The sequence below is a fragment of the Molossus molossus genome, unplaced genomic scaffold, assembly GCF_014108415.1.
Source record: "Molossus molossus isolate mMolMol1 unplaced genomic scaffold, mMolMol1.p scaffold_m16_p_20, whole genome shotgun sequence".
Taxonomy (NCBI): domain Eukaryota; kingdom Metazoa; phylum Chordata; class Mammalia; order Chiroptera; family Molossidae; genus Molossus; species Molossus molossus.
The window spans coordinates 3,849,746-3,863,415 of NW_023425356.1; the positions used below are offsets into that span (position 1 = coordinate 3,849,746).

The 13,670-nt window shown below is 38.1% G+C and overlaps 1 protein-coding gene across 1 annotated transcript in view; it reads right to left on the minus strand.

The window, feature by feature from the left end:
• PLPPR5 (phospholipid phosphatase related 5) overlaps window positions 1-13,670 on the minus strand; it is an 80,615-nt gene that overhangs the window by 41,844 nt on the left and 25,101 nt on the right. Inside the window, exon 2 of the mRNA XM_036273364.1 lies at window positions 801-933. Within this exon, the coding sequence (XP_036129257.1) occupies window positions 801-933 (133 nt within the window). The remainder of the gene's footprint in view (window positions 1-800; window positions 934-13,670) is intronic.

Genomic DNA, 13,670 nt, shown 5'->3' on the forward strand with positions numbered 1-13,670 from the left:
TTTAGTTTCTTAAAGCATATTAAACATCCAAGTGTGGAGTGCTTTTTTCCTTAAAATAATAGAAAAATGACAACTGCAGTGGAGTTTTTCAAGTTGAGAAATGAGTATGCCATGTTTTTTTAATTTTTAGTTTTTAATCCTCACTGAGAATATTTTTGCATTGATTTTTAGATAGAGTGGAAGGGAGAGAGGTGGAGAGAGAAACGTCAATGTAAGAGAGACACATAGATTAGTTGCCTCCCGCATGACCCTGTCTGGGGCCAGGGTTAGAACCTGCAACCCAGGTATATGCCCTTGACCCAGCATCGAACCTGAGACCCCCTCAGTCCATTTGGCTCACTTAATTGCTGAGCCAAACTGGCCAGGGCTGTTTGTGTGTGTGTGTGTGTGTGTGTGTGTGTGTGTGTGTGTGTGTTTGTTTTTAAATCACTTCTCAGGTTGGGCCACTTAAATTTTTTTTCTTTATTGATTTTTTTAGCAAGAGAGGAAGGTAGAGGGAGAGAGAGATAAAAACATCGATGGCTGCCTCCCACATGCCCCTAACTGGGGATTGAGCCCACAACCTGGGCATGTGTCCTGACCAGGAATCGAACGGGCAACCTCTTGGTGCACAGAACAATGCTCCAACCAACTGAGCCACCTGGCTAGGGTTCTATGTTTCTTTTTAATACTGAATTGAAACAGTTCAAAGAAAATATAAGCTGATATTTGCATACAGTTAAAATGTTGGTCATTTTCAAGGTTAGCTCACACATAAACATTATGTCAGCAACAACAAAAACAATTCAGCGAACACATACCAAGAAATCTCACAGTTCTCCGCACCAGTGGGTTTATGTAGCAGCAGTCTCCAGTTAAAATCGTTTTCTCCTGGTTTTCAAAATCCCTTGTAGCTAGTTGTAGGCAAAACACCGCAGTCTCTCCAACTATTATCTTGCAATAAAATAAAAAGTTAAAGAATTTTAGAATTTAACCAACATAAACGTAGAAAATTTTCTTTAAAAAAAAAAAAATTCTTTGAGTAACAATCTTGATATAACCCTGAACCATATTTGCTTAACCAAACTCTGTTATTATAACCTTATCCCTATGTATATAACCCATATTTCTCTCAACATAAGGGAGTATAAAATTGATAAGTTATAAATACAAGTGGACTATAACACTTTTGTTTCTTAAAATACCATTAAAAATACTGGGAATATATCTTAAGAATACCAAAACACCAACTAGAAAGAATATATGTATTCTTATATTTATAGCAGTGTTATTTATAATAGCTATGATCTGGAAACAGCCCAAGTGCCCATCAATAGATAAGTGGATAGAAAAGCTGTGGTACATTTACACAATGGCATACTATACAGCTATAAAAAAGAAGAAACTTTTACCTTCTGTGACAATATGGATGGACCTGGACAGTATTATGCTCAGTGAAATAAGCCAGTCAGAAAAACAGAAATACCATAAAATCTCACCGATATGTGGATTCTAATGAACAAAATAAACTGACAAACACAACAGAACAGGAAACATGGATACATGGAACACACTGGCTGGTGCACGAGGGGAGGGGTGGTGGCGACTGGGTAAAGATGCTGAAGGAATTAGCTACAGAATATATATGCATACCCCATGGACATGGACAATAGTGTGTTGAAGGCCAAGAAAGGGGGAGGCAGGGGTGGGTGAAGGTGTGCAATTGGGATGGAGGAGGGGACACCTGCAATAAGATCAACATTCAGAGGATTCCAAAATGGTGGCAGAATGAATGGAAGCTACACAGACCATCTCCCAGAACCAAACTGAAATTACAACTGAAATAAAGACAAATCGTTAGGAAAAAGCAACAGAAAAGCAACTGGAGAGGACTATATAACCAGGTACAGGAAAAAAGAACACTGAGTCAAGCCTGGTAGGATCTGTGGAGGCACAAGAGGCAGGCTGGGAGCCCATGGACAGCAGCTGTTTTAGTTGTGAGCAGTTCCTTAGGGGTTAAAATCCCAAGCTAGCTCCACAGCACATAGGGCCAGGACAGAGCACTAAATTAGCTACAGACACTCACCTTGGGCTCTGGCAGAGGGAGGGTGGACTGGACTGGAACTGTGTGGACCCTTGGGAGCTTGGAGAGCTGGGAGGGCACTGGGAGTTTTGTGCCTAATCACTCCCTCACAGGACGTAGCCATCTTACTCAAAGAGCTCCTTCCCAAAGCCCCTGGCAGAAGCAACAGACCCTCCCTCAGAAATTTAACTCGACCCAGCTGGGCCAGAGAAATGCAAATTGAAGCTCATTAACATCCAGCATCTGTACCACCCTCTGGAAATCCTCTTGCCCTGAACACCTGAGAGATTTTTTTCCATTCAGCTGAGGGCTAAAACCCAGAGCTTATCAAGTAACTGAGACTAATAGCCTCCAGGCAAAAAGGTGGAAGATAAATGAACCTTTCCTGAGCTTGTAAATCTACCCTGGGAAGTAAGATTTGATAGTGATGTTTAATGTGGGTCCTCCCACGCTCATCCAAACTCAGTAGAGGGAGCCAAAAACAGCAGAACACCAACACCCACAGGGAAAATTTGGAAGGCTCCAAAACCCACTGTGATAGCCAAAATGGTGAAACAAAGAAACAAATCCCAAATGAAAGAACAAGAAAACTCTACTGAAGATGAGATAAATGAAATGCAGTTAAGCAAGTTATCAGAGGTAGAGTTCAGACTAATGATAATGAGGAAGCTTAACAGCATGAGTAAAGAGCTCAGCACCATGAGTAAAGATATAAACGTTGAAAACAAACCAATTAGAAATTAAGAATGACACAGCAGAAATAAAGAACACATTGGAAGAAATAACCAGCAGAGTAGAACAAGCTAAGGACCGGATCAGTGAATTAGAAGACAGGGTAGGAAAAAAAATCATTCAATCAAAAACCAAAAAGAAAAAATTAAAAAACAGGAAGACAGCTTTAAGAAAACTGTGGGACAACTTGCAATCTAACAACATTCACATCATAGAAGTTCCAGAAGAAGAAGAAAATGAGCAAGGGTTAGAGAATATATTTGAAGAAATAGTGACAAAAACCTTCCCTAACTTGGTGAACGAAAAAGGCATTCATGTTCAAGAAGCATAGAGAGCCTTAAGTAAGAAGAATGCAAACAGGCCCACACCAAGACACATAATAATTAAAATGCCAAAATTTAAAGACAAAGAGAGAATCATAAAGGCAGCAAGAAAAAAGCAACAGGTTACCAACAAAGGAACCTCCATAAGGCTATCAGCTGACTTCTCAACAGAAACACTGCAGGCCAGAAGGAAATGCCATGAAGTAATCAAGGCTATTCTATCCAGTAAGACTATCATTCAAAATAGAATGTGAAATAAAAAGGTTACAAGACAAAAAAAAAAAGGTGAAGGGACTATATTAGCACCAAAACAGCACTGCAAAAAATGTTAAAAGAACTGTTGTAATTAATAGAAGAAATAGGAAGAAAAATATAACCACACTAAAAGAAAATGCCAATAAATAAGTAAATAAAAATAACCTTATATGTAAGTGAATTGAATGCTCCAATAAGAAAAACACAGAGTAGCTAATTGGATAAGAAAGCATGACTCATATATATGTTTACAAGAGACCCACCTCACAAAAAAAGACTCACATAGGTTGAAAGTGAAGGGATGGAAAAAAATCTTTCAAGCAAACAAAAAGGAAAAAAAAAGCTGGGGTAGCAATACTTATATCTGATAAATTAGCTTTCAAAATGTAGGCCATAACTAGAGACAAAGAAAGCTACTACACAGTATTGAAAGGATCTATCCAACAGGAAGATATAACCTTGGTAAACATATATGCACCCAATATAGGAGCACCAAAATATATTTAAAATCTTGTGGAGGACCTCAGAGGAGAAATCGATGCAACACAATCATAACAGCGGACTTCAACAGCCCACTGACATCACTGGATAGATCGTCTAGAAAAAAAATTAACAAGGAAACAGAGACTCTAAATCATGCACTAAATCAAATGGATTTAATAGATATATACAGAGAATTACATCCCAAAACTGCAGAATTCACATTCTTCTCAAGTGCACATGGAACATTCTCAAAGATAGACCACATGTTAGGAAACAAACTAAGTCCCTATAAGTTCAAGAACATTGAAATCATATAGAGCATCTTCTCAGATCACAATGGCAGGAAACTAGAAATCAATTACAATAAAAACATGCAAAGACATTTGAACACATGGAGGCTAAATAGCATATTCTTAAACAATGAATGGGTTACCAAAGAGATCAAGGAAGAAATTAAAAACTTCCTGAAAACCAATGAAAATGAACACCCAACAACACAAAATCTATGGGATGCAGCAAAAGCAGTTCTGAGAGGAAAGTTCATAGCACTACAGGCCAACCACAAGGAACAAGAAAAATTTCTAATATATTATCTAACCTCACAACTTAAAGAACTAGAGGGCAAACAAAAAGAAAACCCCAGAGCAAATAGAAGGAAGGAAATAATAAAGATCAGAGCAGAAAGAAATGACATAGAGACCATAAAAACAATTTAAAAGATCAGTGAAACAAAGAGCTGGTTCTTTGAAAAGATAAACAAGATTATTGGACCCTTAGCTAGACTCACCAAAAAACAGAGAGGACCCAAATAAACAAAATCAGAAATGAAAGAGGAGAAGTAACAACTGACACAGAAATACAAAGGATTGTTAACAAATACTATGAACAATTATATGGCAACAAATTGGACAATCTAAGTGAAATGGACATATTTCTAGAAACACTTAGTCTCCTGAAACTGAACCAGGAAGAGATAGAAAACTTGAACAGACCAATAACAACAAGGAAATTGAAGAGGTAATCAAGACTCTCCCAGCAAACAAAAGCCCAGGCCCAAATAGCTTCATTGGGAAGTTTTACCAAACATTCACAGAAGAACTAACACCCACTCTCCTCAAACTATTTCAAAAAATTCAAGAAGGAAGACTTCCAAACTCGTTTTATGAGGCCAGCATAATTCGAATTCCAAAACCAGATAAAGACACTACAAAGAAAGAAAACTACAGGCAAATATCCCTGATGAATATAGATGCTAAAATCCTGAACAAAATATTAGCAAATTGGATCCAGCAATACATTAAAAAAATTATTCACTATGACCAAGTGTGATTCATCCCAGGAATGGAAGGCTGGTACAATATTTGCAAATCAATAAATGTGATACACCATATAAACAAAATGAAAGATAAAAATTATATGATCATATCAATAGATGCTGAAAAAACATTTGACAAAATCCAGCACTCATTTCTGATAAAAATGCTCAGCAATGTGGGAATAGAGAGATCATATCTCGACATAATAAAGGCCATATATGAAAAACCTACATCCAGTATCATACTTAATGGGCAAAAACTAAAAGCATTTCCCTTAAGAACAGGAACAAGACAGAGATGCCCACTTTCACCACTCTTATTTAACACAGTACTGGAAATCTTAGTCACAGCAATTAGACATGAAGAAAAAAATAAGAGGGATCCAAATTGGAGAGGAGGAAGTAAAACTGTCATTATTCACAGATGACATGATACTATACATAGAAAACCCTAAATACTCCATCAAAAATCTACTAAATTTAATAAACAAGTTTGGCAAGGTAGCAAGATACAAAATTAATATCAATAAATTGATGGCATTCTTATACACCAATAATGAACTCACAGAAAGAGAAACTAAAAAAAAACAATCCCATTTACCATTACAGCAAAAAAATTAAGATACCTAGAAATAAACTTAACCAAAAGAAGTAAAGGACCTATTTGCAGAAAACTACATGACATTGGAAAAGAAATAGAGGAAGATATAAAAATGTGGAAGCACATACATTGTTCATGGATTGGAAGAATTAACATCATTAAAATGTCCATACTACCCAACGCAATCTATAGATTCAATACAATCCCCATTAAAATACCAACAACGTATTTCACAGAACTAGAACAAATACTTCAAAAGTTCATATGGAACCAAAAAGAACCCCGAAGAGCCACAGCAATTTTGAAAAAGAAGGACAATGTAGGTAGGATCACTATCCTGGATATCAGGTTATACTACAAAGACACTGTAATCAAAACAGCCTGGTACTGGCATATAGATCAATGGAACAGAACAGAGAACCCAGGAATTGACCCAAGACTTTATGCTCAATTAATATTTGACAAAAGTGGCAAGAGCATACAATGGAGTAAAGACAGCCTTTTCAATAAATGGTGTTGGGAAAATAAGATAGATACATTAAAAAAAAAAAAAAATGAAACTAGACAACCAACTTACTCCATACAGAAGAATAAATCAAAATGGATAAAAAGACTTAAATGTGACTCATGAATCCATAAAAATCCTAGAAGAAAATGTAGGCAACAAAATTTCAGACATCATATGCAGCAGAATTTTCACTGATACATCACCTAAGGCAACAGAAACAAAGGAGAAAATGAACACATGGGATTACATCAAATTAAAAAGCTTTTGCACAGCAAAAGCAACAATCATCAAAATGAAAAGGGGACTGACTATATGGGACAGCATAATCACCAATGATACATCAGATAAGGGGTTAATTTCCAAAATATATAGAGTGCTCATATAACTCGACAAAAGGAAGACAAAGAACCCAATTTAAAAATGGGCAGCGGGAGAGAACCGAAAAATGGCGGCGGAGTGAACAGAGCTACACAGACCGTCTCCCAGAACCAAACAGGAATTACAACTATAACATAGACAAATCGACGGGAAAAACCAACAGAAAAGCAGCTTGGAGAACCAGACAACGAGGGACACTGACTCCATCCCGGTAGGCTTGCGAAGGCGCGAGACGGGGCTGGGAGCCCACGGTCGGCAGCTCGGCAGCGGCCTCAGCTGGGAGCAGCGCCCTCGGGTCACACTCCCAGGCGGCTCCACAGCGCAGCCGGGACAGAGGCTGAAACAGCCACAGCCACTCACCTTGGGCTCCGGCAGAGGGAGGGCGGACTGGACTGGAACTGTGTCGGGACACTCGGGGTTTGGAGGGCATTCAGAGCTTTGGCTGAGTGCAGCCACTCAGGACGGTGGCCACATTGCTCCTTCCCAGGGCTCTGAGGAGAGGCAGCAGCCCCTCCCTCAGAGATCCAACCCCACCCTGTGGGCCATTGAAGTGCTAACTGAGGCTCACTAACAACCAGCATCTGCCCCACCCTCGTGAAAGCCCCTTGGCTGAGCACCAGAGAGAGTTTTTCAATCAACTGACAACCCAAAACTCATCAATTAACCTAGACTGCTAGCCTCCAGGCAAAAAGCTAGAGGATAACAGTACGTTTCCTGGGCTGGCAACTTTAACCAGGAAAGTAACACTTGACAGTGGTGTTCAACGTGGGTCCTCCCTCGCTCATCTAAACACAGGAGAGGGAGCCACAAACAGCAGAACACCAACACCCACAGGGAGAACTTGACAGGCTCCAAAGCCCACATTGATAGCCAAAATGGTGAAACACAGAAACAGAAGCCAAATGAAAGAGCAACACACCTCCACCGAAGATGAGATCAATGTGGAGCAATTAGGCATGTTAACAGAGCTAGAATTCAGAGCCATGATCTTGAGGAAGCTGAACAGCATGAGTAAGGACCTAGAGACACTGAAAATAAGCCAATTGGAAATTAAAAACCAACAAGAAGAGTTAAAAAATGACATATCCGAAATGAAAAACACATTGGAAGGTTTAAAGAGCAGAGTAGGGGAAGCTGAGGACCGGATCAGTGAATTAGAAGACAGGGTAGAAAAAATCAACCAATCAGAAAAACAAAAGGAAAAAACTATTAAAAAACAGGAAGACAGCTTAAGAGAACTATGGGACAACTGGAAACGTAATAATATTCGCATCATAGGAGTCCCCGAAGAAGAAGAAAATGAGCAAGGGATAGAGAATATATTCAAAAAAATAGTGAGAGAAAACTTCCCTAATTTGGTGAAGGAAGAAGGCATTCAAGTTCAAGAAGCACAGAGAGTCCCAAGTAAGAAGAACCCAAAGAGGCCCACACCAAGACACATAGTAATTAAAATGCCACAAATTAAAGACAAAGAGAGAATCCTAAAAGCAGCAAGAGATAAGCAACAGGTTACCTACAAAGGGAACCCCATAAGGCTCTCAGCTGACTTCTCACAAGAAACACTACAGGCCAGAAGAGAATGGCATGAAGTAATCAAAGTCATGAAAAACAAGAATCTGAATCCAAGACTACTCTACCCAGCAAGGCTATCATTCAAAATAGAAGATCAAATAAAGAGCTTCCCAGACAAAAAAAGGCTAAGGAAATACATTAGCACCAAACCAGCACTGCAAGAAATGTTAAAAGGACTGCTGTAATTAGCAGTAGAAATGGGAAGAAAAATAGAACCACACTAAACAAAAAATGGCAATAAATAAGTACATATCAATAATCACCTTAAACGTAAATGGATTGAATGCTCCCATAAAGAGACACAGAGTAGCTGATTGGATAAAAAAGCATGACTCATCTATATGTTGTTTACAAGAGACCCACCTCTCAACAAAAGACTCACATAGGTTGAAAGTGAAGGGATGGAAAAAAATTTTCCAAGCAAATGGAAAGCAAAAAAAAGCTGGGGTAGCAATTCTCATATCTGATAAAATAGATTTCAAAATGAAGACCATAACTAGAGACAAAGACGGCCACTACATAATATTGAAAGGATCTATCCAACAGGAAGATATAACCTTGATAAACATATATGCACCCAATATAGGAGCACCAAAATATATTAAAAATCTTCTGGAGGACTTCCAAGGAGAAATCGACAACAATACAATCATAGCAGAGGACTTCAACACCCCGTTGACAGCACTGGATAGATCCTCTTGGCAAAAAATTAGCAAGGAAACAGAGACTCTAAATGAAGCACTAGACCAAATGGATTTAATAGATATCTACAGAGAATTACACCCCAAAACTACAGAATACACATTCTTCTCAAGTGCACATGGGACATTCTCAAAGATAGACCACATGATAGGACACAAACTAAATCTCTACAAGTTCAAGAAGATTGAAATCATATCAAGCATCTTCTCAGATCACAATGGCATGAAACTAGAAATCAATTGCAACAAGAACATGCAAAGACATTTCAACACATGGAGGCTAAATAGCATGTTATTAAACAATGAATGGGTCACCGAGGAGATCAAGGAAGAAATTAAAAACTTCCTGGAAACCAATGAAAATGAACACACAACAACACAAAATCTATGGGATGCAGCGAAAGCAGTTCTGAGAGGGAAGTTCATAGCACTACAGGCCTACCTCAAAAAACAAGAAAAATTTCTAATTGACTGTCTAACCTCACAACTTAAAGAATTAGAAAGCAAACAAAAAGAAAACCCCAGAGCAAGTAGAAGGAAGGAAATAGTAAAGATCAGAGCAGAAATAAATGACATAGAGACCAAAAAAACAATTCAAAGGATCAATGAAACAAAGAGCTGGTTTTTTGAAAAGATAAACAAGATTGATGGACCCTTAGCTAGACTCACCAAGAAACAAAGAGAGAGAACCCAAATACACAAAATCAGAAATGAAAGAGGAGAAGTAACAACCAACACCATGGAAATACAAAAGATCGTTAACAACTACTATGAACAAATATATGGCAACAAATTCGACAATCTAAGCGAAATGGACAAATTTCTAGAAACACACAGTCTCCCAAAACTATTCCCGGAAGAGATAGAAACCTTGAACAGACCAATAACAACTAAGGAAATTGAAGAGGTAATCAAGACTCTCCCAGCAAACAAAAGCCCAGGCCCAGATGGTTTCACGGGGGAGTTTTACCGAACATTCAAAAAAGAACTAACACCCATTCTCCTCAAACTATCTCAAAAAATTCAAGAAGAAGGAAGACTTCCAAACACGTTCTATGAGGCCAGCATAATTCGAATTCCAAAACCAGAGAAAGACACTACGAAGAAAGAAACCTACAGGCCAATATCCCTGATGAACATAGACGCCAAAATCCTGAACAAAATATTAGCAAATCGGATCCAGAAATACATCAAAAAAATTATTCACCATGACCAAGTGGGATTCATTCCAGGGATGCAAGCCTGGTACAATATTCGCAAATCAATAAACGTGATACACCACATAAACAAAATGAAGAATAAAAACCACATGATCATATCAATAGATGCTGAAAAAGCATTCGACAAAATCCAGCATCCATTTCTGATAAAAACGCTCAGCAATGTAGGAATAGAGGGATCATATCTCGACATAATAAAGGCCATATATGAAAGACCTACAGCCAACATCATACTCAATGGACAGAAACTAAAAACATTTCCATTAAGAACAGGAACAAGACAGGGATGTCCACTTTCACCACTCTTATTTAACATTGTACTGGAAGTCTTAGCAACAGCAATCAGACATGAAGAAAAAATAAAAGGGATCCAAATTGGAAAGGAGGAAGTGAAACTGTCATTATTTGCAGATGACATGATATTGTACATAGAAAATCCTAAAGACTCCATCAAAAATCTATTAGACTTAATAAATGAATTTGGCAAAGTAGCAGGATACAAAATTAACGTCAAGAAATCGACGGCATTCTTGTACATCAATGATGAACTCACAGAAAGAGAAACTAAAAAAACAATCCCATTTACCATCGCTCCAAAAAAATTATGATACCTAGGAATAAACTTAACCAAAGAAGTAAAGGACCTATTTGCAGAAAACTACAGGTCATTGAAAAAAGAAATAGAGGAAGATATAAAAAAGTGGAAGCACATACCCCGTTCATGGATTGGAAGAATTAACATCATTAAAATGTCCATACTACCCAAAGCAATCTATAGATTCAATGCAATCCCCATCAAAATACCAATGACATATTTCATAGAACTAGAACAAATACTTCAAAAGTTCATATGGAACCAAAAAAGACCCCGAATAGCCACAGCAATCTTGAAAAAGAAGAACAAAGTAGGTGGGATCACAATACCAGATATCAGGTTATACTACAAAGCTACTGTAACCAAAACAGCCTGGTACTGGCACAAGAACAGGTATATAGACCAGTGGAACAGAACTGAAAACCCAGAAATGGACCCAAGGCAATACGCTCAATTAATATTTGACAAAGGTGGCAAGAGCATACAGTGGAGTAAAGACAGCCTCTTTAATAAATGGTGTTGGGAAAATTGGACAGCTACATGCAAAAAAATGAAACTAGACCATCAACTTACACCATACACAAAAATAAACTCAAAATGGATAAAAGACTTAAATGTGACCTGTGAATCCATAAAAATTCTAGAAGAAAATGTAGGCAACAAAATTTCGGACATCATACGGAGCAGAATTTTCACTGATACATCACCTAAGGCAACAGAAATAAAGGAGAAAATGAACACATGGGACTACATCAAACTAAAAAGCTTCTGCACAGCAAAAGAAACAATCATCAAAATGGAAAGGCAACCCACTGTATGGGAGAACATCATTGCCAATGATGTATCAGATAAGGGGTTAATTTCCAATATATACAGAGTGCTCATACAACTCCACAAAAGGAAGACAAAGAAATCAATTAAAAAATGGGCAGAGGAGCTGAATAGACACCTCTCCAAACAGGACATACAAATGGCCAAGAGACATATGAAGAAATGCTCAACATCACTAATCATCAGAGAGATGCAAATTAAAACAACAATGAGGTATCACCTCACACCTGTCATTATGGCCGCCATCAACAAATCATCAAACAACAAGTGTTGGCGAGGGTGTGGAGAAAAGGGGACTCTAACACACTGCTGGTGGGAATGCAGACTGGTGCAGCCGCTATGGAAAACAATATGGTGTTACCTCAAAAAATTAAAAATTGAACTTCCATTTGACCCAGTGATCCAACTGCTGGGAATATACCCTAAGAATCCTGAAACACCAATTAGGAAGAATATATGTACCCCCATGTTCATAGCAGCACTATTTGCAATAGCTAAGATCTGGAAACAGCCCAAGTGTCCACCAGTAGACGAATGGATAAAAAAGCAGTGGTACATATACACAATGGAATACTATGCAGCGGTAAGAAAGAAAGATCTCTTATCCTTTGAGACGACATGGAGGGACCTGGAAAGTATTATCCTAAGTGAAAGAAGCCAAGCAGAAAAAGACAAATACCACATGATCTCACTTATATACGGAATATAATGAACATAACAGTCTGAGGAATACAGTAGACCCAGACACATGGAAGCAGGACACAGACTGACATCGCTCAGAAGAGGGGATCAGGGGTGGGGGGGTGGGAAGAGATAAACCACAGAACTTATATGCATGTATGCATGACTAATGGACATGGACAACTAAGCCGGGGACAGGGTGGAGGGGGGGTGGGGTGGGGGGTGCCAATGGGGTAAAAAGGTAAAATATCTGTAACAAAAAAATAAATAAAAATTCATAAATAAATAAAAAAATAAATTAAAAAAAAAAAAAAATGGGCAGAGGAACTAAATAGACACCTCTCCAAAAAGGACATACAAATGGCCAAGAGACATATGAAAAAAATACTCAATGTCACTAATCATCAGAGAGATGCAAATTAAAACTATCTGCCAGAATGGCTTCCGTCAACAAATCATCAAACAAGTGTTGGCGAGGGTGTGGAGAAAAGGGGATTCTAGTACACTGCTGGTGGGAATGCAGACTGGTGCAGCCACTATGGAAAACAATATGGTGTTTCCTCAAAAAATTTAATATTGAACTGCCATTTGACCCAGTGATCCTACTTCTAGGAATATATCCTAAGAAACCTGAAACACCAATCAGAAAGAATATACGTACTCCTATGGTTATAGCAGCACTATTTACAATTGCTAAGATCTTGAAACAGCCCAAGTGTCCATCAATAGATGAGTGGATAAAAAAAAGCTGTGGTACATTTACACAATGGAGTACTATGCAGCTGTAAGAAAGAAAGATCTCTTATCCTTTGAGAAAACATAGAGGGACCTGGAGAATATTATGCTAAGCGAAATAAGCCAATCAGAGAAAGACAAATACCACATGATCTCACTTGTTTTTGGAATATAATGAACAAAATAAGCTGATGAACAAAATAGACCCAGAGACATAGAAAGGAATACGGTTCAGACTGACAGACCTCAGGAGGGGGTGGGGAGGATGGATGAGATAAACTGAAGAACTTATATGCATGTATGCATAACCAATGGACATAGATGACAATTCGGGGGGGCATGGGGAGGAGGGTGTCTAGGGGGAAAAAAGAAGTAACATCTGTAACAAAAAATATATTAATAAAAATTGAAAAAAATAATAATGTCAACATTCAAAATTTGTAATAAAAAAAATGAGATATTTCAAGGACCTTTGCTTTAAGGAAGCACTTGCTTATTCTTGGTGTACGATTGCATTCCATGTTTTATTTTTAGGTGATTGTGTTTTATTTAAATTTGATTCTGCCATAGAAATCAGAACAATTCTCTAGAATAGTAGAATCAGAATTCAAGTTCAGACCTATTTTGACCACAGGCTGTGCCTGCAGAACATGTAAGCTTGTCCTCGACTTTTCCAGG